Below are 24,053 nucleotides of genomic sequence, written 5' to 3'. Positions count from 1 at the left end.
AGCGGCACCATGTCCCCTCAGCGGCACCGTGTGCTGTCAGCCCCTCAGCGGGACCATGTCCCCTCAGCGGCACCGTGTGCTGTCAGCCCCTCAGCGGGACCATGTCCCCTCAGCGGCACCGTGTCCCCTCAGCGAGACCGTGTTCCCTCAGCGAGACCGTGTGCTGTCAGCCCCTCAGCGGGACCATGTCCCCTCAGCGGCACCGTGTGCTGTCAGCCCCTCAGCGGCACCGTGTCCCCTCAGCGGCACCATGTCCCCTCAGCGGCACCGTGTGCTGTCAGCCCCTCAGCGGGACCATGTCCCCTCACCGGCAACATGTCCCCTCAGCGGCACCGTGTCCCCTCAGCGGCACTGTGTCCCCTCAGCGAGACCGTGTGCTGTCAGCCGCTCACCGGCACCGTGTCCCCTCAGCGGGACCGTGTGCTGTCAGCCCCTCAGCGTCACCATGTCCCCTCAGCGAGACCGTGTCCCCTCAGCGTCACCATGTCCCCTCAGCGGCACCGTGTGCTGTCAGCCCCTCAGCGGGACCATGTCCCCTCAGCGGCACCGTGTCCTGTCAGCCCCTCAGCGGGACCGTGTCCCTTCACGGGGACCGTGTTCCCTCAGCCCTTCAGCGGGACCGTGTCCCCTCAGCGGGACCGTGTGCTGTCAGCCCCTCAGCGGGACCGTGTCCCTTCACCGGGACCGTGTTCCCTCAGCCCTTCAGCGGGACCGTGTCCCCTCAGCGGGACCGTGACCTGCCAGCCCCTCGCCGGGACCGTGTCTCCTCGCCGGGACCGTGCCGTGCCGGCGGGCCCGTGCCCCTCAGCGGCCCTGCCCCTGTTCCGGTGCGGCGGGAGCTGTGGTGCCCGGGGCCCGCAGCGCTGGGGCTGAGCCGCGGCCCCGCAGTGCAGTCGCAGACCCCGCGTCAGCTGTAACCAACATCTCCTCATCCCGGCCCAGCATCATCTCTGGCTGGGTGCCGCGGCTTCTTTTTGTTTATTGTAAAATTCAATAAATCGGAACCAAGTTTCTGGATCACTTGCAGAAGGTTTATTATTCTCAATTGTTGTTAGCAACACAATAAGGGTGTGACTTACAGATCGTTTTGAGTAGTGACAATGAAGAAGGAAGTGGATAGTGGTTTCTGTCAGCTAGAGGCAATGTGCCCTGCCCATGCTTGTCAGGTGAATGTAGAGTGCCAGGATTTGGCAAAGGCAGTAAAATCACTGACTCACAGAACCCCAGAGCAGTTTGGGTTGAAAAAGCCCTCTAAGACCCAATGAGTCCAACCATTATCCCAGTACTGCCGAGGCCACCACTAAACCACGTTCCCAAATCCCAGATCTGCATAGCTTTTAAGTCCCTCCAGGGATGGAGACTCTACTGCCATGGCAGCTGTGCCAGGGCTTGACTCTTTCCTTTTCCAGCCAGCTGTTGTGGGGAGCAGGAGAACCTGCATCCTACCACTTGGAAAAGGTGTGCAGTGGGACAGGGTTGCTAGTCACTGTTCCTGCAGTGCATGCTTTTGCAGTGGGTGTGATGCCTTATGGACAGGGAGTCCCTTCAAAGCACCAAAGGCTGTTTGACTGGGGAGAGAGCTTTTTGTGCTCCAGACTGCAGTGACCGGTGCAGCTGGCAGTCTGTGGGAGATGCCAGTACCCTTCAGGAGCAGGGGTCCACGCTGCTCCCTCCTCAGAAGAGGGGGTCTGTCCCGTTCCAGCTGATGGTGGCACCTGCCCACTTGGTCCTGATTGCCATCTCCAGGGCTGGGCGCCTCCTCCCTGGGCTGCAGGGGCCTTCTTTCTGAGCCTCTTCCCAGTGATGCGAATGAGTGTCTGAAGAGGAAATGAAAAATAAATGCCTAAAAAAAAATCTTAAGAACCCAACCCCCCTCAAAAAGGCTTCAGTGACAGCTAAAAGCAGAAGCCTCTGCAGCTGTGTTGGTGTATATGTGCTGCTGTCCTGCCCCAGGGAGCAGGGGGAGGGTGAGCAGGGCCTGCCGGGCTGTGGACTGCCCCTGCACCGTGGGCCCCCCCGGGAAATTCTGGTGCTCTGAGTGCAGCTCTGGGCCCCTTGCACAGTGTGTTTGCATATTGCTTTTCTGGGCAGATGCTCAGATAGGATCTGTGGCCACACCAGGTATCATGACGGTTGATCTCATAACACTCTGCTTCCCTGCAGATTTACCCTTTAGTTTCAAGATTCTGACTTTGCTTTAAATGCTGCAGTGAAAGGAGAGCAAGGAAGGAGGCACCCAGTGAGGAAGGGAAGTGATGCACAGCAGCAGAGACACAAGAACCTTGCACCCCAAGCACAAAACCGGGTTCAAACCCAAGCATTGCTACAGGAGCAGTTTATCCCTCCTGAGGGGATATGAAACTTGGTGGGGAACACGAGGGCCGTGGTGGCACCTGGTGCTGAGGAGGAAGACAGACTTCACCTCAGTCAGCCGGGCAGGTGCCCCTGCTGCATGCCCATGCCAGCCTCGCTGTGTTGGTGTGCAGGTTTTGTATCAGATAGAATTAATTGCCTTCCCTGCATCTGGTATGGAGCTGTGTTTTGGCTTTGTGCTGAACACAGGGTTGATTATACAGAGGTGATTGTTACTCCTGGGCAGTGCCAGCATAGCCAAGGCCTTTTTGCTCCCACCTACTGCCATGCTGGTGAGGAAGTTGGGAGTGCGTGGGAGGCTGGGAGAAGACACAGCCAGGACAGAGGACCCAAAATGATCAAAGGGGTATTCCAGACCCTATGACATCATGCTCAGTATATGGACTGGGGGGAAGGAAGAGAAAGGACTTTTGGGTATGGTGTTTGTCTTCCCAAGTCACTGCTGTGTGTGATGGGGCCCTGCAACACCTGCCTGCCTATGGAGGAAGTGAATTCATTCTTTCTTTTCCTTGGCTTGTGTGTGTGGCTTTTGCTCTTCTTATTACCCTGCCTCTATCTCAACCCACAAGCCTCTACCCTTCCAATTGCCTCCCTGATGCTGCGTGTGGAGGAGTGAGTGAGCAGCTGCATGGGGCTTGAAGGCTGGGTGGGGTAACACCCCGGCAGCTGGAGAGAATGTTATTATAAATTTTGAACTAATCATGAAACAGTCCAGCTTCCTGGTGTGTTTAAACTTAGTATTTAATACAGGAACTGAGTTGTCTGTGATGCCCATACCTCAGTCCTTGGTAAATCTGGGTCCGTACCTATCGTTAGATGGGTAGTTTGGGTCTGCTCCTGCTGCCCACTGTAGAAGTAGAGGTGGAACATTCTCTCGGCTTTCCAGTCAGAGAGCAGCCGGCTGTCGGTGCCGAAGAGCACGCCGTGCCTGCCCGAGAGGCTGCACAGCCACACGGGCAGCCGGGGCGTCCGCAGCCCGGGGCTCACCTGGCCAGGGGACGCTTGCCAGGATCCTGGGCTGTGCCCGGGTCCCGCTGGCCGTGGCTGCCCCTGCGCTCACCTGCCGCTCCAGCGGTGCCCGCTCCCAGCGCAGGAAGCCCACGGGGCCCCGCGGCCCCGGCGCCTCGCCACCGCCGTCCCCAGCGCCGCGCTGCGGCTCCCGGCCGCCGCCGAGCTGCCGCGGGCTCGCCCGTCCCGTCAGGAGCAGGCCGAGCACGGCCTGCGGGAAACAGCCCGGTCACACCTGGGGACACGGGCAAACGCGCCGTGCAGGCGATGGCCTGCTCCCAGCCCTGTCACGTCTGTCACAAGTAGGGGAATGCCAGGCTGCCAGTGGCATTTTAGAAATTATTGCTACTATCATCATCATCATCATCATTGTCACCTGTTTTTTAAGTGCACAGTCATGATTAAAATACCAAAATATTTTTTTTACAAACTTAGGCTTCTTTTTCCTTTGGATTAATTACCAAGTGATAATTTTTTCCTAAATCGGATGTGAGAATAATAAAACCAGAACACCTGAGACATGTGATCCTACCTCTGTACAGGTGATGTTTCCAGAACTGATGTTCAACAGAGGAGCTGTGTCATCCAAATCCTCTTGGACCCTGTGTGGCCAAGCAGAGATCATCAGGGCAGCACTGGGCCTGTGCCAGAGGCAACACTGTACCTCCCTCCCTGCCTGGCCAACAGAAATGGGAGGAAAGGAAAAGGCTTTTCAGGAAATGTAACCAAACTACAGGAAAATGTTTAAAAAGCAAAATATACCTTTCAAGTGTCCTAGAGAAAAGTAAACTGTATAAAAATAGGATCACTCCATGGCTTCCTTCACCTTTGAACTGAAAAAAGAAATAAGGCATCACAGGGGAGAAATTATGGCTTGTAAATCATATTTAATTAAAACAATTCCTCTGCTTCAATACAGCTCTAGATGAGTGTGTTGAGTTAGATGAGTAAGGTGTTATTTCAGGAAGATTTTGTAACTAATTTTGTTTAATAGGATCAGGTAAAAAAAGAAAGAAGAAACTTCCAGTTATTGGCTGAATGGGTTTTGTGCAATTTTTCCCATCTTTTTGCTGAGGCTGCAAGGAATCACATCTTTGAATGATGTACAAAATGCTGCCCTGTTTACCCAGTGTTTGTGGGCTGAAAGAGCTGGAATAATGGGTAAAGTCACAGGGGTTTATATGGGAGCAGGATCCCTTCCCATAGGAAAGGCTGGAAATGATCCATGAACTAACTGTACAGTAACTGTGTGAATGTCCTGATGATGTTAACACTGCTGTGTCCAAAATGCCCAATTTGAACTGGAAATAAGATGTAATTTAGCAAGAAAACACAGCAGCCCCGGGTGATGCCCTGGGGGCACCCAGTAACCCAGCAGTTATCCCCACTTACAGAGTTGATGTGATCAGAGATGAACTCCTGAGCAGCAGCTTTCTCTGAGAACTTGAACAGCCGGATCTGTTGGGCATGGGTGCCGTGAGTGTGGTGAAAAGGAGACATGAATTATACCAAAAAGCTGAGCTTTTGAATCTTGTGGTTCTGTTAGTCAAGTGAAAGAACAATGCAAAGGTTTGCTCTGCCCCTTCCCCAGCTGCGGGCTCTGGCACGGTGCAGGGAGTCAGGGCAGCAGCTTTGTGTTGACAGGACTGTCCTTTCTGCAGGAGAAGGAAGATGGGCTTTGGTGAAGGGGAGGTGGATGTATCATGGGCCACAGCAAGACCTGGGTCTGGGGTGATCCCTGTTTGTAGAGCAATGTAAGTGGGGGAGCAGGTGCAGGTGATTCTGTGTTTTAGGCCAAAGGTATCTCTAGGAAAATCCCATTGGCAGAAGACAGTTCCATACTCACTCTCTCTGTGAAGCTGCTGGCTCTGTAGCCTTCACGTGGCATCGTGGTGATAGGGGCAGTGATGAGGCACACGACAGCTCCGCCACCTCCTCCTGCTGCCCACAGGGTCTCTGCCAGGGCCGTGGCCAGTGCCTGTCCCTGCTCCCAGCGCCCGAGCTGGCACAGCCTGTGCCAGGGGGAAGCCAGGGGCTGTGACTGTGACACCACAGAGGAGGGGGACACATGCACTGTCCCAAAATCAGAGGATTTGGTGGGAAGAAGCCTTGCCAGGGGGTCAGCCAAGGCTTCTCTCCCAATGCATATCCCCACCTGAACCTGGATCTGGTTTGCCTGAGGCTGGCACTGACCAAGCAATGCATGGAAATAATTTTCATGTGTCCCATGAGGCTCAGCAACTTACCTTTCCAGGTGAGTACATTCTGTCTCTCTTGTGAAGAGCAGGTATGTGATGATGTGTGCTTGTACAGCCACCAGAATGGCTCTTGTTCCTCCCTAGGAACAGGAAAACAGCCCCTGCCGTCTGAGGAGTCTGAACGAGCCAGGGGGACAACAAGAAGCCCTTATGGAGAAGAAGCTGCAGGGTAGCCCTGGCCATGTGCAGGGGCAGCAGGGATCCTGTGGGTGGGTGCCCTTCCTCCTCTGTCCCAGGGAAGGGGGAGCAGGGAGCCTCTGTGCTGGGAAACCCCAAGGTTTGTTTTTCGTCCCTTCTGGCCTCGCAGCAAAGGGACAGAGGTGCTGGGGCAGGCCGGGGCTGATGTGAGGCTGCTCACAGGGGTGCCTGTGCTAGCTCCCCACCGTGCTGGCACCCACCAGGGCTGTGCCCCCTCCGTGAGCACCGAGCTCTGGAATGCAGGGAGTGCCACCCGTGGCTGTAGCCAGCATTCCAACCTCCGGACAAGGTGGGGAGATTTACAATTCCAGTGTGTATCTTGGCCTTCTGCTTTCTTGGGCGCAGCGTTGTTATGGTAAATAAGGAAGAAGAAAACCTCCATCTGAGAAAATGATAGTCTTGGTGACTTCACTTGTTGGATGTCTAGGTGGAGCAGGAATAATCAGGTAAGTCTAATTCTCAGAAAAGATACAGCCTTTTTGCAACCTGCTGCATCTCTCCTGAGCAGGTGTGTGGGGTGCAGGTGTGCAAGGTACGGGTGTGCAGAGTACGGGTGTGCGGGGTGCAGGTGTGCGGGGTGCAGGTCTGTGGAGTACAGGTGTGTGGGGTACAGGTGTGCCAGGTACGGGTGTGCAGAGTACGGGTGTGCGGGGTGCAGGTGTGCGGGGTGCAGGTCTGTGGAGTACAGGTGTGTGGGGTACAGGTGTGTGGGGTACAGGTGTGCCAGGTACGGGTGTGCAGAGTATGGGTGTGCGGGGTGCAGGTGTGCGGGGTGCAGTCTGTGGAGTACAGGTGTGTGGGGTACAGGTGTGTGTGCTGCTGAGGCCCCTGCCCCGCTGCCAGCTCCCACATGAGTCTGTGGCAGCAGGCAGCTTGTGGCAGGTGCTGTGTTACACTTTTACCTTTCCTGCCTGCAGAGCGTAGGCCAGATCAGAGTGGGGGGGGTGGAACCTGAAGTGTGCTGCTGCCCACTCACAGCTGAAGAGGGGGGCCGTGTTCCTGAAGAGCAGCTGCTGCAGCCTCTGTGGAAGAGGAGGCAGAGGGGCCAGGGTCAGAGCTCTTGTCCTGGCACGAGGGTCTGTCCCACCAGGGCTCCCGGGGTGCAGGTGCTGCGTGTGCCCTCAGCCAGAGCAGCGGCGCAGCACCTGCCTAGAGCCAGGCCTCACAGCTTCAGGGCAAAGGCAGTGCTGGAGCTCAGTGCAGGGACTTCACACAGCACTCAGCCACCTGGTGAAGCTTGGTTGTAGTAGTGTAACAACTGACATTTGGGTACAGTGCACATTTTGGGCAAGATTGCACCGGGGCCTATCCTGCCATTGCCTACAGATCTGCCGAGCTGCTGGACGACAGCACCTGGCAGCAGTGCTTTTGGGGCCAGGCGCTCAGCAGGAGCTGAAATCCCTCACTGATGCTGTTAAAGGCCCTTTCCAAGCCAAAAAATTCTAAGATTCCATGATCCTGCCTCCTGTCCTGAGGGTGTTTGTCAGGGTAGCCCCCCTGCGCAGGCAAGCATTGCCTGTTGTCATTTGAGTGGTTCTCTCCTGAGAATTATTGTGTATCAGCTTTAAGGTTGCATTCCAGCCACGTTTGTTAAGAGTCTCCTAAATAATCCATCTCCATTCCACACCCTGTTCAGCTGACAGCAGGCTGAAACCTGCAGTCAGGGCACCAGGAAAGGCTCCCCGGTCTCTTTCCCTTCGGGAGATTCAATTACAGCTCATAGTTAATTCAGCAGGCAGCTCACCATGGCCGTGTCCGGGGAGATGGGGCGGCCGCCCAGGCCCTGAGGGATCAGGAGGTGCTGGGGGACGGTGGAGGGGGGCTGTGACCCCGGGGACTTCCCAGCTCCGGGCGGTTCGTGGCCAGCGCTGCTCTGTCCTTGCTGTGGGGAGAGGACCAGGCAGGGCATCCCCCGGGGCTGCTGCTCCACCACCCAGCACCTGGGCTGGCAGGGGGCTGGGGGGCATGGGCTGCCCTGGAACGGGTGTTCCCTTGACTTCCAGCTGTTTTCAGACATTCCCAACACATCTCTCTGAGCTGATGACTGCAGCAGGTAATAGTGCTGTGTTTGTCTGAATTACAGGGAATACCCTTCAGTGTCTCCCAACCTAAGGGCACAGCAGGCTTTCCAAATACTTACATTTTAGAGATCTTAGCTTGTTTTCTAAAACTCACCGTGAAAATCATTAGTTTTTGATGGAAAGGTTAATAGAGTGTAGGACTGGTCTGCCCCTTTGACTTCAAAATATCTGTAGTCTGTTTCTCAAAAAAGCGGCATGAGAAATGAATCTCCATAGATAGCTGGGCTGCAGGTATGGATGTGTAACCTCTTCAGTGTGCCATGTAAGGACAGTCCAAAACTCACCAGACAAACAGAAAATATTATCTTTGGAAAAGGAGTTACCTGATGAGTCGTGCTGTTGATTTCCAAGCTGAAAGTATAAAATAAAGTACAAATGAAAACACCCAACAGAGGTATTACTAGCATGTGGAGAAACTGGAGTCCAGCCAGACAAGAACCCCAGAACAAAGGAAGAGGAAGACCTGTAGCATTTATGTTACTGGGTACACAAGGACCTTTTGTCATTGTCACATAAGTCTTGTAATAAAGCATAACTTGAAAAATTGCATTATATAACCACCTGGAATTAAAACTGTGTTAAAGAAGCAGAATAAAAATCTTACCCACGGAAGCTAAAGATTTCTCTCCATTTGCTCAGGTCAGAGATTCTGCTGGCGACCTCCTCCAGCGGTGTGGGCACAGCGTGCTCGGCCCCCCGCTCCCCCATGGCAGCCGCGGCTCCCGGGGCCGCTGCGGAGCCGCTCTGCCCCTCGCTGCTCGCAGGCACCGACCCCTTCTCGCCCCGGGGTGGAGTGACAGGAGAGCCCGGCAGCATCAATGTTTAATGCCGCGGGAGCGGCTGCTCGGGGGGACTGCCGGGAGTGGGGGCAGGAGAAGGGGCATTTTCCAGCACGGGGCAGGAGCGGGGGCATTTTCACGGGTGCAAGGAGGTCCAGGGTCCACACTGGGGCCCCCCCAGGGTCCTTCCTGGGGTTCCCTCAGGGTCTGTGCTGGGGCTCCCTCACAGTTTGCACTGGGCACACCATACCTGCTCTTCCAGCCCGTAAAACCCACAAACATCGTCTTCATTTTATTTTGCTGGTAAGAAGTTGTTGTTTGCCTTAGGAATAGCTGGGAGAATGCTCGGGTGCAGGGTGGGGTGTGGGGGTGGTCAGGCCAGGCTTTGGGCACAGGGACCCCTGTGAGGACTCCCAGACCCCAGGCTGGGGCTGCTCTTGTCTGCACAGTTAAGGGATGTGTTTGGGTTTGCTGTATAGTAAACAATACCATGATACAACACAAATTATGCTTTAAGAACATACATTAACATTAGGAGGAATATACATATAGTTTATGAAGAAAATGATGAAAAAAGCTGTGAGTTGTGCTGACTTGCAGAAGCCCTTCCACACTGATAAAATCCAGGGAGATGTGGAGGTCCTGGGAAAAATACAGCTTGGGAAAAATACAGCTGACAAACCTTTGCAACAACTGGGCAGTGCTTTGCCTTTCACAGTAAAAATACAAAAAATGACAGCAAAGTCAGTAAGGCCTTGTGAGCTGCTAGATCCTGAAGTGCAGAGGGCTGTGATACCTGGTACCTGGGTCTGATCTGTGCCCGGGCACTGGGTGGATGCTGGCAGGGATTGCCCCTCACTCCAGGTGGCAGGGATTGCTCCTCACCCACAGCTGGGCACAGCCCCTGCAGATAAATGGGGCAGGGGCTCTCGGCCTCTGTTTGTTCTGAGGGCTGTTTCTGCATCCTGCAAGGAGCAGCTCGTCTCCAAGGCACCCAGGTAAGCCCTCAGAGCCAGTGTTTGGTGGTGTGATGCTCTGCCTGGGGAAGCATCTGGTGTTTTAGCTGACTTGGGGATGTCCAGGGGTGACCGATGATGCGTCCATCCATTCTGGTTCCCACGCCGGATCCTCCCGTGTTTGTTCCTCAGTCCCTGCTGAGCTGCAGCCTGCAAGGGAGCCTGCCTGCTGTGCTATTGATGCCCTTCACCAGGGGTTCTGGCGGGTTTATCTGTATTGTTTGATGAGAATTTGCAGGGCTGTTCTCTGGAGGGGGCAGTGGAAGGTGGAGGTGCCTGGGCTCACTCCTGTGGCTCTGCCCTGGGAAATGCCCTTTGCCTGATGAGCTGCAGAGGGTTTGCTCAGCACTGCCAAGCCTGGCTGCCTCCCTCAAGCAAGCAGAAGCACGTGGCATCTCCCCTGCATCTGCTGTGCTGTGTCAGCTTTGTCAGCAAGCTGCAGCAACAGCTGGGGGAAACAAGGGCTCCCAAGACTTTGAGTTTGGAGCACAGTTTGGTTTGTTACAAGGAAAAAACCCCAGAGAGTTTCATGGAGAGAAATGATGCTGTTGCCATGCATGTGAAGGCAGATCAAAGTGCAGGTGTTTGGGTTGTGCCCTCTGAGCACTGCAGTTGAGATGGAGTCTGAGGGGTGTTGGGGCAGAGCCTGGGCCTTGTCCTGTCCCTTGCTGGGTGTCCTTGGTCCTGCTGCTCTGACATGGTCACGACTGCATCCTTGCCTTTACCAGGGCAGAAGGCAAAGCTGCTGCTGGTGGGTGTGCGCTTCTACCGCAGCCCATTGACTGGACTTTCCAGATTCAGTGCAATGCTACTGAGATTCCTATTTGTCTTCATATCAGCCACTTTTAAAACAGTTTACAGGAAAAAATGTCCTAAGAAGACCTTATACCAAGAAAGAGGGCTTTTCCATCCAGACATTACTGTACGGCACACCTTCTTTTGTTCACTGCTTACGCCATATTAACACTTATTTGAAACTTCCCTTTTTTTACCTTCTCTAGAGCAATCATTCACAAGTTGGTACATCTGGTGGTTGTTGATGCAATAGTGACAAATTTCTTTGCTTGAAATGTTCTTAAATCCCATTATTTTAATACATCAAGTCAACTGCTCCAGTGATTGTCCCTGACTCTTTTGATTTTGAAAAGGGAAATTCAAATCCAGCAAATCGGATTAGCAGGGCATTGAGGAAGTGCACCAGGGAGCAAACCAGGATGGTCCAGAAGGAATTTGCAAACTGCTCACTGTGAGTCTTGAATGTAAAAGTTCCCTCTTTGAAATTAGCAATTTTCTCTGAAAGGTGGTGGATCTTCACCTCTGAGGAGAAGAGAATCATGATGAGGCAACCACAGGAACCTGAAAGGGAATGGGAGATGCTCATCACCTTAGCAATCCCTCAGCTGTGCTGCATGATGTATGCTGCAGCCCAGTACCACAGGGAGAATGTTTGTATGGCCACACAGCTTTAACAGGGATTATTTTTTGAATCCAAGCCAATGGCTGTTGAAATGGGTAAGCTTTTCTAATTGAGTTTGGCTCAGGACCAGGAATACTTAGCATGGCTGCTTTAGTGCCCTGAGCTAGTGAAGTGTCTGTGTTCATGTTCAGCTTTAAGTTGCTCATTGTCCCATTGAGCATAATGGAGCTCTCTGTGTGCCTGAACATAAACTTGCACTGAAGTCCTTTGTGAAATTGTGGTTGTAATGTGTAATACCTTGTAAAGTCAGGGTAAATCTGCCTGTCAGCCAAGCCAGCAGCCCAGAGAACAGTTGTGTGGCTGTTTTCCCTGCATGGCAGTGGTTCTTCTCAGAGACCACGAGCTGCTGCCAGCCTCTGGCTGCTCAGCTCTCCTGACCTTGGCAAGGCTGTGCTGCTCTGTGTGCTGGCCTTGCTCACATTGTCTGGAACCCTCCTGTTATGGAACCAGCTGCATCACTGGCATATTTAGGTTGTTTTCTCCCCCCTTTTCCTACTCTGGGGTGGCTCCTGGTTCTGACTGTGTGGGCTGTCAGTGATGCCACTCCAGCTCTGGGTCCCTGGGGCTCTTCTGCCATGGCTCCTGCAGCTGTTTGCCCATTCCCACCCTGCCACCCACCCTCGTGGGGGATTTCCCCAGTTCATCTCCCAGCTTCAATTAGGAAAACAGGTGTTTTGATGTGGCAGAGCCACACGCCTTCCTGCCTGCCTTGCTTTTGCCAATTTAGAGCCAAAGCAGCCACAGTTTAACCTGCCCTCCACTGCTGAGCAGTGGGTGATGCTGGGCTGTGCCCAGGCTGGGGTACTCACAGGAGATGAAGCTCCACAAGTACAACCCCACGGGGCCGTGCAGCGTCTCGTAGGGGCTGCCAAAAGCGTTGAACATGAAGAACCCTGCTCCCACCAGGGCAAAGACAATCAGTACTGTACAGAAGAGAATGACGCTGACATGGATACTTGCAGGGATAATTCTGAGCAAATCTGGAAAAACTGAAAACAAAACAAACACAACATTATTATACACACTAGGCAAAGTTGTCTCTGATGTCGGGCCAGGGGTTTCTGCTCGTGTGTGATAATTGTTTTGATCCTGCTCTTCTAAATGCGACCAGATGAAATAATTCACTAGAAATGGTTTTTCCATGGATGTTTGGAGGCAGAAAAAGTCTGTGGAACTCAGAAGCATAGGCTGGCCAGGAGGGAGAGAGACTAGCTCCAGGGAAAGCCTCTCCTCCCCTTCCTGAGGGTGCTATTTGGTCCTTAATGTGATCAGCATCTTTTGGGGACAAACCAGGAAGCTGTGTTTGAGAAGGCAGGTCTGGCACAAGGTGTCCCCGAGGTCTCTTCCAGTGCCAGTGTTATGGGGCTGATCACCCTTAGCTGAAGGCATAGCCATCCCCTCTTCTCTGGGAGTGGGATAATAAATTTTTCTTTAGACTTTTTTCATTCGTGTTCATGAGGTCCCACAAAGGTTTGTGACGTGGGAAAGGAAATTATGCTGTGATTGTGGATGCACAAGTTCAGGAATAATTTATTCTAAATATTTTTATGCAGCTTTTAAGCTACTGTTCCAAATTGTGGTCCTGCTTGTCTAGGACACAGAAATAGACATTCAGAGAGCAAGAGAGAATGATTTTTAAAAATTCCTGTTTGTTTGGCAAAAAGGAGGTGTTTTGGAAGGAACTGTGAAATACACTTCACTGCTCCTGATCTATGGGGGCAAGACTAAAGTGAGGTAATAATGCCTGGTGCTGTTTTGCTGTGATGTGTGGAGAGTAAAGCAGCCTCACATCAATTACTCCTCTGTGTAAAATTTGTTCTAGCAAACTGCTCTGCAGCTCCATGCAGGAGCGCAGGACAGGAGGTATCAAGTCCATTTATCCCCCTGACTAAATGAAAGGGAAATTAACAAAACAAATGTCTGCAGAGCTCATGAAGTTCAGCCAGGCCCAGTGCAATGCCAGCACAAACGCAGGCTGAGCGGAACGTGCTGGGAGCTGTCCCAGGGGCAGGACGGGGGATGCTGCGGGGCGAGAGCTCCTCGGGCTTTGGCCACGGCTCTGGCACCCAGAGCCTCCCCCGCCCTGGGCTGAGCCGCAGGGTGAGCAGCAGGGGAGGGGGAATTCTGACCCTCTGCCCTGCTCAGGTGGGGCTCCCTCTGCTGAGCTGCCCCCAGCCCCGGGGCCCCAAATATCCAAACAACACAGAGCTGCTGCGAGAGCCTGGAGGGGGCCGGGCTGGGAGAGCTGAGGGTGCTCAGCCTGAGGAAGGGAAGCTCCAGGGAGACCTCAGAGCCCCTTTCAGCACTACCCTCTGCAGGATTCCTACAAGGAATAGCCCTAGTTCCTGTGACACTATCTGATACTTTGGGAAAACATGCAAAACTGTGTATTTAATAATGAAATTTTGTATGGTTTGTTTTAAAAAAACAAGTTATGTCATGGTATTGAATCCTCCCCTGGGCACCTGTGTCTACAGCTGGTTCTGTTATTAACATTTTATATGTGATGTATCAAGAAAAATTAATTCCAGAAGCAATGTTGTCTTGAAAGCAACACATTCCTTCTTGGTCCTGAATGAACCCATGTATGCTGTGCATGGCAGAGACCTTTCGAAAATGAACCACTGACCTAGAAACTGAAGGGAATGAGTGGGAACAAATGGAGCAGAAGTTTTCCCTAGCTGAACTGGGTTTGCTGGCAGAGCAAATTCATATTACAATTAAAAGATATACAGTGGTCAGTGGGGAGCACTTAATGGGAACAAGCACAGAACTAAATCATTTAGCCTATTTTCTGTGTCTGTTCTCCTCAGACATGCTGAAGTGCAGGGAGTGCATTAAACTATGGCTGTGTATTTTAGAAGTTTGTCCTGTTTTCTGGAATGATCCTGGTGAGCTTCCAAGGTACTGAGGCGATGGGAGGGGGCTGCTGCAGCCCCAGGGAGCAGGATCAGCTCTCTGAGGTGAATGCTCCTGACCCCTCACAGCTGTCACTGACTGAACCTGAGTGTCAGCCCCAGAGCTGCTGGCAGCTGGACCAGCCCTGGGTCTTAAGTGACACCTACAGCAGTAAACCAAATCCTTGGGATTGCACAGACCCCTCTGGGAACACAGCCATGGTGCAATAACTGCACACTGGGATGGCACACAAAGCAATCAACAGGGAACTTTGGAGGCATAAACAGACTAGTGATGGAATTTAGAGAGAGCAAATACTAATACTATATCAAATTAACTTGGTTTACAATTTTTGGAAAATGTTATATAGTAAATAATTTCAGGTACCTAGTCTGGCAACCTTCCCTTGCATTAAATCACGAGTTTGCATGTGCTGTTGTAGCAGAATGATTGTGATCTGTGTGCTGTAGTAACTTCAGGGGAGGTATTGTGCACACAGCAACTGGCTTTTACTGCCTGTTCTGCCTGCTGCTGGATACAATTGGGTCTCACTTTATAATTTTCTAATTGATCTTCTTATCCTTGAATCTTAATAGGCTATGAATGTAAAGTGAAGCCATTACTAATACTTTGGCACTCTGTGTGTCAGGTACGAAGTCAGCCTCCCCAGTCCTTCTTCCAATTAGTGCCACAGATTGCAAACTTTTGGGCTGCTTTGTTTCTCAATAGCAGCCAGTACCCCAGCTCTTTCCTGAGGTTCTTGCTGGTTTAGTTAATTCTTTTTGACAGCACAGAGGTAATGTTGTAATCCTGGCACACAGAGGAAGACGACAGAGATTCACTGAACCCTCCAAATATTCTTTTTAAATAAATATCGTACATCTCTTGGGATGTGGCTATCTGTGTAACTGCAGTAATAGATTCTTGAAGACATTAGGCAGGCTGTATCAGCATCATAAAATAAGTTATTGACCCTGAAGATCAGCGCACGCTAAGGGCAGCATTGCTTTGGCTGCGGGGCTCGGTGCCCGAGCGAGGAGCGGCCCTGTCCCGCCGGCAGCGGAGGGGTGCAGGCAGCCCGAACGCCGCCGGTACTCACATGAGAACTGGAAGGGTCTGCCCCCGAGCCCGCACTGCCGCACTCGCTGCCCGGAGAAGAGCCCGTACTGGATGTCGCCGATGAACTTGTGCAGCTCCGGGCCGCTGGCGTTGACGAGCAGCGCTCCGGTGCTGCAGAGGATGGAGCCCCTCACCCAGAGCTGGCTGCCCAGGGCCGCCGCCGTGCCCAGCGCGCAGGCCAGGCTCAGCAGCCCGGCCGTGCAGAACAGCACCTTCTTCTGCTGCGCCGGCATGCTGCCCCTGCGGCCGCGGGACGCGGCTGCCCGTGCGGCGCTGCCCGCTCCTGAGCGCCGCGGCGGCACGGATGCCGGGAGCCCCGGCGCCCGGCCAGCCCCGTCCCGGAGCCCCGGCGCCCGGCCAGCCCTGACTGCAGGATGCTGTAAAGGCTCTTCTTCCCTGTGCCCTTCTGTACAGCTTTCAGGGGTTTCAGTGCATCCCCTGTCACTTGATAGCGAGGGTTTAGGATGACAGATCTCTGTAATTTGATGAGTGCTCTGCTCGTCCCAGCCCCCGGGGAGTGGATGAGTTGGGGGTTCAGACGACGAGCTTGGCTGCTTTATCTCGTTATCTGCTCTCCATCAAGGAAGTTTCCAGGGGGTTTATTTTTGCTGGTTTTCTTCTAAAGCCAGTAAGGCTGAGCTGCTCTCTTGTATATTTTGGTTGTTGTTTTGTTCTCTTGGTTTTGGGATTTGGTTTTTCTTTTTTTTTCCATCTGGTGTATTTCTTTTTTGGTGTTTTTTAAGGTAATGCCCAGGTACCATACAGGAGTCAAGCCAGGAGGCCCCACTTCAGTATCCAGTTGCATTTGGGCACTTGCTTTCCGTGTCAGGGTGTTCTCTGGCAGGGGCAGTGTGTCTGTTCTGTACACTGCAGGGCGCAGGATGCTCAGGCAAACTGTTCAGTCCAGGTTTCAAATATACACAAATACGTTTTCTCTTACAACTTGATGGAAGACCCAGCCCACCCTGAGCTCAGGAACGCACGGCTCCTGCGTCTCTTGTCCTGCTGCAGCTGGGCTCCTGCCTTGCTCCTCTCGGGCACGGCGGCCCCTGCAGTGCGGCCAGGGCGAGCGCCAGGGGCACCGCCTGCGACACTGCAAACACGGGGCTTGGGTTTTCTCTGAATCAGATCTATGACTGGTATGCACACGCTCTGCAGGTGGTTCAAGAATTTTATATCATCTGGGCTTAAAGACTGAGTCTAGTTGACTAGACTAGGAGGTGCAGAGTGCTTGATGGATGGTGTCTGCGCATTTTGACACTCGAACTTCCAAAGCCCCAGAATATGGTTTGGGTTGGAAGGGACCTTAAATATCGCCCAGTTCCATCCTCCTGCCACGGTCAGGGAACCCACACATCCACCTCACCAGCGCAGGCTCAGGTGTCACCTGCTGGGCAGGCTGTGGTGAGCACCCGGCAGCCCTGCCCTGGCCCGGGGGATGAGGGGAGGGCATTGCCGTAGCCCCGGGCAGGGTCCCGGAGCTCCGAGCAGGGTGCCGGGGCCGCGGGCGGAAGGTGCCGGGGCCGCCCCACGGCCGCGGGATGTGGAGCGCTCCCCGCGCTGCGGGGATGTCACCACGCGCGGTGCTGTTTGTCTTCTTTTTGTCTCCTGTTTCCTTCTCCTTCATAAACTTCTGCTTTTCGCTGGCAGAAGAGGCCGTAAGTGGCGAGGTCGTGTACACTGTTTTCAGCCGGCAGCTCATGTAAGCCTGTAAGGATTTTTGTTTTGTAAATAGCATGTCCACTGCTGGGACATCTGCCTAGTGACATTGTTATTGTTGTTAAAAATATTCTTTGAAGGACAGCTGTCCGCTGCCTGTGTTTTGATGTAAGCCCAACTGAAGCATGTTTGGAACCTATTTCCTGCCTGTTTTTCCAGTTTTAGTATCTTGGTTTGAGCCTTTACCATGGATCACACGTGTTTTAGTGGTGGGCTTGGCAGTGCTGTCCTAATGGTTTGACGTGATGATCTTAGAAGCCTTTTCCAACCTGAATGATTCTGTGATTCTCTGCCAGCTGGCTCTTGTGTGGCAGGTTTCCATACAGACAAGGGGCTCCCAGCAGGCTGTGTGCAACCCAAAACCCAGCACTTGGTGTAGCTGACAGAGGCTCAGCTCTTTGTTCATGAAGTTTTGCATAATGATAGCAGCTGTGGAATTGTTTTGGTGGGAAGGTCTGATGGCCCATAAAGATGTAACATCACAATGAATACAGGGGCAGGGTTGCTGCCTGGTGCATGTGTCTGTGTGCCCTGAGCCATGAAAGGACCTCTCATTCCTGGTTCTCTTTCACTTGTGTGGGTTCCTCGGGAGATTTGCCTGAGTAGGAGGACTCAAAATCTAGAAACCTATTCTGTGTCATAAAGCAGTAAATTCACTTTCTTTTTAGATGGGATTGCAGAGAAAACTACTGACCTTATTTCTGGCCACAAGTATTTTCCATGTGACATTTCCTTGACTCAGATCATCTCCTGTGCACAGCTCAGAATGATTTCACAGAGGTGATTATTGTCAAGGTGTAAATCCAGTAAACAGTCTGTATCACCACTGTACAGTTTTCAGTTGGAATAAATTTTATTATACCAATTTTATTATACCACTGCTCCAGACTTGGAACACGTGTGACTCATCTGCAGCCCCAGCTGGGCAAGGAGTCCCTGTGAGGGCAGGAGTGGATTTGGGCAGAAACAGAGTCCTGAGAAGGGTGATCTAGAAAATGCAGTAGTGACTCTTTCATGTCTGTGACAACTCACAGAGGAGTTGTGGCATTTTCCTAGGCTTAAACCCACTTAAATTTCACCTAACACTTGAACTACATGTATTTTATTATCTGTCATAGTCTGTCACAGGTACCACCGTGGAAGGGAACTGAGAATGAATGGTTTTTTCACCTCTTTAATCCATTTTAAGATGTTTAGAATGCTTGGTGAAACTCTTGAACTTGTCAGTCTCCTGTGTAGCAAAATACAGCCTGGTTAAGTATGGCTTAAAATACCTCTCGGCAGTGGGGGGATACCTGGTAATGCAGCTTTTTCAGCTGCAGGATTTTCTAGCCAGTGTGCAGTATTGAATGTTATGTGACAGAAGGGAGTGGATGATGTTTTTAAGGACTGATGTTGAATTTCTTGAAATAACTACATAGAATCCTGGAGCTCTGTGGATATTTATGCACTTGAGTCTTTGCTTTTAAAGCTTAGGGCTCTGTACTTGTATTTAGTCTTGCTTCTGATGTTGTCTTTGAAGTCCATCTGAATTCTTATGATGCCAAGAGATGTTTTTCACTTCAGAGTGAAAAAGTCCTGTTCTGAATGTGTTTCTCAGGAATGGGGCTCGTGACAAATGCAGAGAGTTGATATTTGTCTTTCTGAGATCACTTTTCTGGAAATGACACAGACAAACAAAACTCCCCACCCCACTGTGGGAAAGGAGCTCTGATGGGCCTTGGAGTCACAGAGCTTCAATTTAACATTTGTAACTACATTTGTGAGAGACCCAAATCTGAGTGTGTTGGGCTGCCTGACAGGAAAGAGACAGGATGAGCAAAATAATATCTGCAGAATCAGTCTGTTTCCCCAAGCACTGAGAAAGTAGAGCATGTTCTGAGCAGTCTAGTAATAATTTTAATAATGCAGTTAGCATTGCTTTGGTTGCTCAAATTGCTTAGTTACCTGTCTGGGTGTTTTCATCCTTAACTGTCTTAGCAAATCCAACACCAGGTTCCTGCTCATCTAAAGGAGTTAAAGTACAGAATCTCTCTGGAATGAAAAAATTTATTCTGTGGCTTGAATAACTGACCGTGACCTTGAGAGGAGCACAGAGCTTCAAGCCTGCTTTTCCTTGTGACCTTGCTGCTGCTCTCTGGGGCAGCAGTGTGAGCCCCTCTGGCACAGGGTCTGTGCTGGTCCAGGCCAGACCAGCTGCAGTGCAAGACCCCAGGTTAGACAAACCCAGAGCCCGATTATTCCGAGAGGCTGATGCATTCTGAGCGTGTGTGAATAAATGTGGTGCTGGGAGGGAGGAAGCCCTGAGGTACAGCCTTTGTGAGACAGGAAGCTGTGTGGCTCCACATTTGTTATTTGCAGTCAAAAGTGAAACAACGTATTTGATGGTCAGACCCTTCAGCTTCTCTTGTCCCAGCTGCTGCCAGGGCCCCGAGTTCCAAGAACCCAGTGGGAATGGCTCTGGCTGTGCCAACTTGCCCAAAAAAGTCTGCATCAGTGGAGAGCAGAGTCTTTTGTGTGTTCTGCACTGTCTTCAGAAATCTGTAGCATCCCTGGTTCTGTTGGTAGCTGACTGCATCTCACCACAGCAGGGTGATGCCACCATGTTGCTTTATTTGGGCAAGAGAGAAGCATTTCCCCTCCAGCCCCCTGCCCTAGCTGTGTGTGTGCAGCAGCCTTGTTCAGCACAAACTTGTGTTCTGTTTCCTGAGGAGGGAAGCTGGGACACCTGTGATCCATGCCCTTGGATCTGTAATTCCCAGTCACTCTGAGTGAAGTGCTCACTTGCTGAGGGTGCTGTGCTTGGCTCCAGCCCTTGTGATGGTCACTGCTCTGTGTAGCTTCCATTGATCTTGGGGGAAGAAGGAAAATCCCATCTCTTTAATTTGCAGGTTGATATTTTGAAGTCTTCAGAGATGGTGGCCAGCTTGGGAGGGACAAGTGAGATCAGCAGAGCACCCAAGGAAAAAGAACTGGATATAAGCTCATTACATCCCACTACTGCTCTGTAAATGCAGGGTTCATGGTGTTTCTTTAAAATATCAGAAATAAAATGGAGCTTTTGGGGAGTTTTTCAGCCTTGGCTATCTGACAGATGACACCTTTAGAGGTTGGGGGTATTTTGTTTTGTTTACTGTAATGTGTCGGTGTGATACAAGTCACAGCCTGGAAACAGACAGAGGAGGTCTGGAAGAATGAGTGTGTAAATCCTGTGTGGTGAGTGGGTGGAGGCTCTGTGGGTACACTGCTCCTGTTCCTCTTGCTCACAAAGCACATCATCCTTCACTGGCTTTGTGATGCAACTTTTATCATAAGGTAAAATTTTGATTTGAGTATCAGCAATATGAAAACTCTCTCTCTTTGGCTTCCAGCTTATATTTCATATGAGAACACTGTAAAGAAAGCACATGTGTGCAAGTGACAGCAAATGTGTACATTGGAAGCCCAAAGCACAGCTCATTTGGCTTTTCCTCCTGCAGAGCTGCAGGCTGTTGGGTCAGGGATCAGCTGTGTGGCTGAGGGGGTTTCTCTGTCCTGCCCTGCACAGGTAGCCCCAAACCATGAGGCCGTGGTGATGCTGCTCTGTGAGTGGGCTGTGAGCTGCAGGAGCTCTGGGAAGCACAGGGCCATGGCTGTGTTCCATCTGGAATTTACACAGGCAAGAGAACTCTCCTTTTGTATTCACAGTGGTCCTGGAAGTTGTTTTCCCATCAGTAAGCTAAAATGATTAAATAAAACACCTTAGAACTAACCAAACTAGTTAATAGGAAAAGCCTGTCACTCTAGGGTGAGTCTGGACTTTTTGCAGAGGTAAGAGAGTGACACGTGTAGTGGCCTCAGATGCAAATGCTGGGGATATTGTGTGCATTTTAGTTATTTAACTGTCAGAAATGTGGTGACTCTGAAGTCCTGGATGAAAAGAAATGATGGATATTTACACTTTTTATCTTCCTTTTGCAGTTCACTTGAATTTTGTGCAATAACATGCTGTTAGCTTTTCTCATTTTCATTGAGGCAGCAGCAGGGAGAGACAGTGGAACTTGGCAAGAGGAAGAAATTTATTTATGAAGCCTGCCGGTGTGGTGTAAGCAGATACAATATTTTTTAATCAGTGCAGTTTAAAATCTCTTTTTGGAGTAAATAATGCCCTCTAAAATGCTTTTTGGTTAATCTTGTCAAATCAGCTTTGCAGCTGAAGAACTGCTGTTTACTAATTCCTTCACTTGATAGCACCAAGTCCTTTAATATAGTAAATGCACAGTATTTACCTTGCTGAAGGTGAGTCCAGATGTCTGCCATAATTACTTCTAAGGTACATTTGAGTCTGAACATGCATTCTCACGCGTTGCTGATGCCTGGGGGGTCAGCACCATTCTTTGAGCTGTGGGTGAAGGCATCCCGGGAGGCTGTGTGCGCCCAGGGCGCTGTGTGAGCGGGTCACACAGCCAGAGGAGTTCCCTGCTGGTGTTTTCCTGCCGCCTGGGCTCACAGCTCATCAGGAGCGCTGTCAGCAGTGCTGCCGCAGCTGCAGTCCCCAGCAGCTGTCGGTGCTGCAGGTGGGCATGCTGCGCTGCTGTGTCACAGGCAGGGCTGCAGGGCTGCCCTTGGCTCTGCTGCTGTGTCACAGGCAGGGCTGCTCTTGGCTCTGCTGCCGTTCCACAGGCAGGGCTGCAGGGCTGCTCTTGGCTCTGCTGCTGTGTCACAGGCAGGGCTGCAGGGCTGCCCTTGGCTCTGCTGCTGTGTCACAGGCAGGGCTGCAGCTCTGCCCTTGGCTCTGCTGCTGTGTCACAGGCAGGGCTGCAGGGCTGCTCTTGGCTCTGCTGCCGTTCCACAGGCAGGGCTGCTCTTGGCTCTGCAGCTGTGTCACAGGCAGGGCTGCAGCTCTGCCCTTGGCTCTGCTGCCGTTCCACAGGCAGGGCTGCAGCTCTGCCCTTGGCTCTGCTGCTGTGTCACAGGCAGGGCTGCAGCTCTGCCCTTGGCTCTGCTGCTGTGTCACAGGCAGGGCTGCAGCTCTGCCCTTGGCTCTGCTGCCGTTCCACAGGCAGGGCTGCAGCTCTGCCCTTGGCTCTGCGCTGCCTGCACGGCCGTGAGCGCCTTTGTCTCCTTGGGGGCTGCAAAGGTCTCTGTGAATTTCAGCCTGAAGGGTCTGGACAGGTGGTAGTAGAGCAGGGGGTCGAGGCAGAGGTTTGAGACGGCGAAGAGCAGGGTGGCCTCCTTGGCCTTGAAGAGGGCGCGGCGGAGGGGGCAGGCGGCGCCGGCGCTGCCCTGGCTCAGCGTGTAGGGGATGCGCACGGCGTGGTAGGGCACGAAGCACAGCAGGTAGGCGGCCGTCACCAGCAGCGTGTGCGCCAGCGCCTTCCGCACGCGCCCGCCGCGCTCCCCGCGCCCGTGCCGCCGCAGCTGCCGCACCAGGAGGCAGTTGGAAATCAGAATCACCGCCGAGGAATTCAGGAATATCGCCGTGCAGATGAAGTTGGTGAACACGTGCCAGTCTCTCCCGAATTTTGTTTTTAAGTCGATGCACCCGAGGCCAGGGCGCTCCTCGACGCGCTGGATGGGAATGGCCATGTTGGGCACGGTTATCAGCAGCACCGTGGCCCACACCACGGCGCACAGCGTCTTGGCAAAGCCGGGCTCCTGGATGCGGTAGATCCTGGAGCTGTGCATCAGCTGGAGGCAGCGGTCCATGCTCACAAATCCCAGAAATACGATTGATAAATACATGTTCAGGTAGATGAAGCAGGCCGTGACTTGGCAGTGGAATATTCTCAGGCTCCAGGACGCAATCCCCAGGTCGACAATAATCTTCACGGGCAGGGTCAAAGTCAGCAGGAAATCTGCGGTGAGGAGGTTGATTAAGTAGATGCTCATACACTTCTGTTTCTGGTCCTTCTGTGTGAATGCCCACAGTGCAAAACAGCTTCCGATAATTCCCACAAGAAAAATCAAGTAGTAAAAATAGGTAAAAGGTTCCATTTCTTCATAGAGATGACATTCAGAAATATTGCTTGACATTGTAAACTCCTGTGAGTTGGCCTTCTCTGACAGGAGGAATCACAGACCTACAAAAGAACCAAGAGGACATCAATGCCATCAGCCTTTCCTCAGCAACAGTAGTTATTTTCCTAGAATTTTTTTTTATTAATTCTTAAAAAAAATACAGTTAGGAAGAAATATTTTTCTCTCTCTTCATGGTGCTTCCCAAATATTCAGGAGAGCTTTGTTGTTATGCTGGAAGAATGAGGAATGTATTAGGATTTGTTTCTGAAAACACAGAGCCTTCTGAGCAGCATTTCCACCACAGCAGCTTTTCTGGCAGTGTTTGGTTCAACACCCTGCTCCAGCCAAAATGCCAGAGAAAAAGGTTTGAATCTATGTAAGCATCTGGTTAATAACAATCCTACTGAAACATCATAACCTAAGGATTGAAGCTATGCCTGGAAAAAAAAGTAGTATTTATAGCATCCCCTTTCTGTAAAAATGAGTTGGGAGTTCTGAGGGAACGCAGGGCCCAACCAATATACAGACATATCAGATGGGTGAGCAAATGGTCCTCATCAGCCCTTAGGTTTGCAAGCTGCTCTCCATTCCTGCTTGAACAGAGAACTTATGTTTTTATGAAGCCTTTAGGAAAAGCACATTTTGAAAGAAGCAGATAAGAAATAATTTTGCTCGCTTCTTTTGTAGGCTTCAGTAGAAGCCTACAAAAGGTCCTAATTTAACTAAATACCACTCAAAGACTGAGGGGTTTTTGTTTGTTTGCTACACTGTGCCAGCCTGCTACAGAGAAAGGCTGTGGGAAAGGCTGTTCCTTTGAATTCCTCAGAACCAACACATTTATGCCTTGAGTAGCATCAGACTGCAACACTTCTATTTCTATATATTGTATGGAATATTTTGTACAGCATAAGAGAACTGCTGCACATTCAATTTAATCTGTTAAATTGTATCCAGATTTGCATAGTTTGTAAAGCAAAGAGATTGCAGATACTCCAGCGGTTTAAGATGATGTAGAAAGCAGTCTGGTCATTGCAGCTGGCTCTGTGCAGGTGTCCCTTGTGCTGAGAAGGGGTGGATAGGGTTTGGGTGAGGGCAGGCAGTGCTGCTGGGCTCCCTGGCAGCCCAGC

General features: G+C 51.7%; 3 protein-coding genes across 3 annotated transcripts; all 3 read right to left on the bottom strand.

Annotated features, from left to right (window-relative positions):
* Nucleotides 1-2,307: 2,307 nt before the first annotated feature.
* On the bottom strand, nucleotides 2,308-8,734 carry MINDY4B (MINDY family member 4B; the record flags this gene model as incomplete). The annotated part of the gene is made up of 15 exons (XM_084212287.1): nucleotides 2,308-2,399; nucleotides 3,180-3,360; nucleotides 3,434-3,592; nucleotides 3,914-3,983; nucleotides 4,144-4,214; nucleotides 4,774-4,839; nucleotides 5,228-5,365; nucleotides 5,495-5,516; nucleotides 5,628-5,719; nucleotides 6,740-6,859; nucleotides 6,925-6,982; nucleotides 7,162-7,334; nucleotides 7,582-7,719; nucleotides 8,242-8,269; nucleotides 8,523-8,734. 15 exons carry the CDS (start codon nucleotides 8,732-8,734, stop codon nucleotides 2,308-2,310), a joined length of 1,620 nt encoding a protein of 539 aa, XP_084068413.1.
* Nucleotides 8,735-10,803: 2,069 nt separating this feature from the next.
* CLRN1 (clarin 1) lies at nucleotides 10,804-15,440 on the bottom strand (the record flags this gene model as incomplete). Its single annotated transcript, XM_084212204.1, has 3 exons — nucleotides 10,804-11,069; nucleotides 12,000-12,179; nucleotides 15,188-15,440. The coding sequence occupies 3 exons, from the start codon at nucleotides 15,438-15,440 to the stop codon at nucleotides 10,804-10,806; spliced, it is 699 nt and encodes a 232-aa protein (XP_084068330.1).
* Nucleotides 15,441-21,918: 6,478 nt separating this feature from the next.
* On the bottom strand, nucleotides 21,919-22,941 carry GPR171 (G protein-coupled receptor 171; the record flags this gene model as incomplete). The annotated part of the gene is made up of 1 exon (XM_084212285.1): nucleotides 21,919-22,941. One exon carries the CDS (start codon nucleotides 22,939-22,941, stop codon nucleotides 21,919-21,921), a length of 1,023 nt encoding a protein of 340 aa, XP_084068411.1.
* Between the last annotated feature and the right edge of the window lie 1,112 nt (nucleotides 22,942-24,053).

Source organism: Fringilla coelebs (genome assembly GCF_963513975.1).
Source record: "Fringilla coelebs genome assembly, chromosome: 10".
NCBI classification, from domain to species: domain Eukaryota; kingdom Metazoa; phylum Chordata; class Aves; order Passeriformes; family Fringillidae; genus Fringilla; species Fringilla coelebs.
The sequence above is the reverse complement of the archived record's forward strand: the minus strand, read 5'-3'. Positions and strand labels throughout refer to the sequence as shown.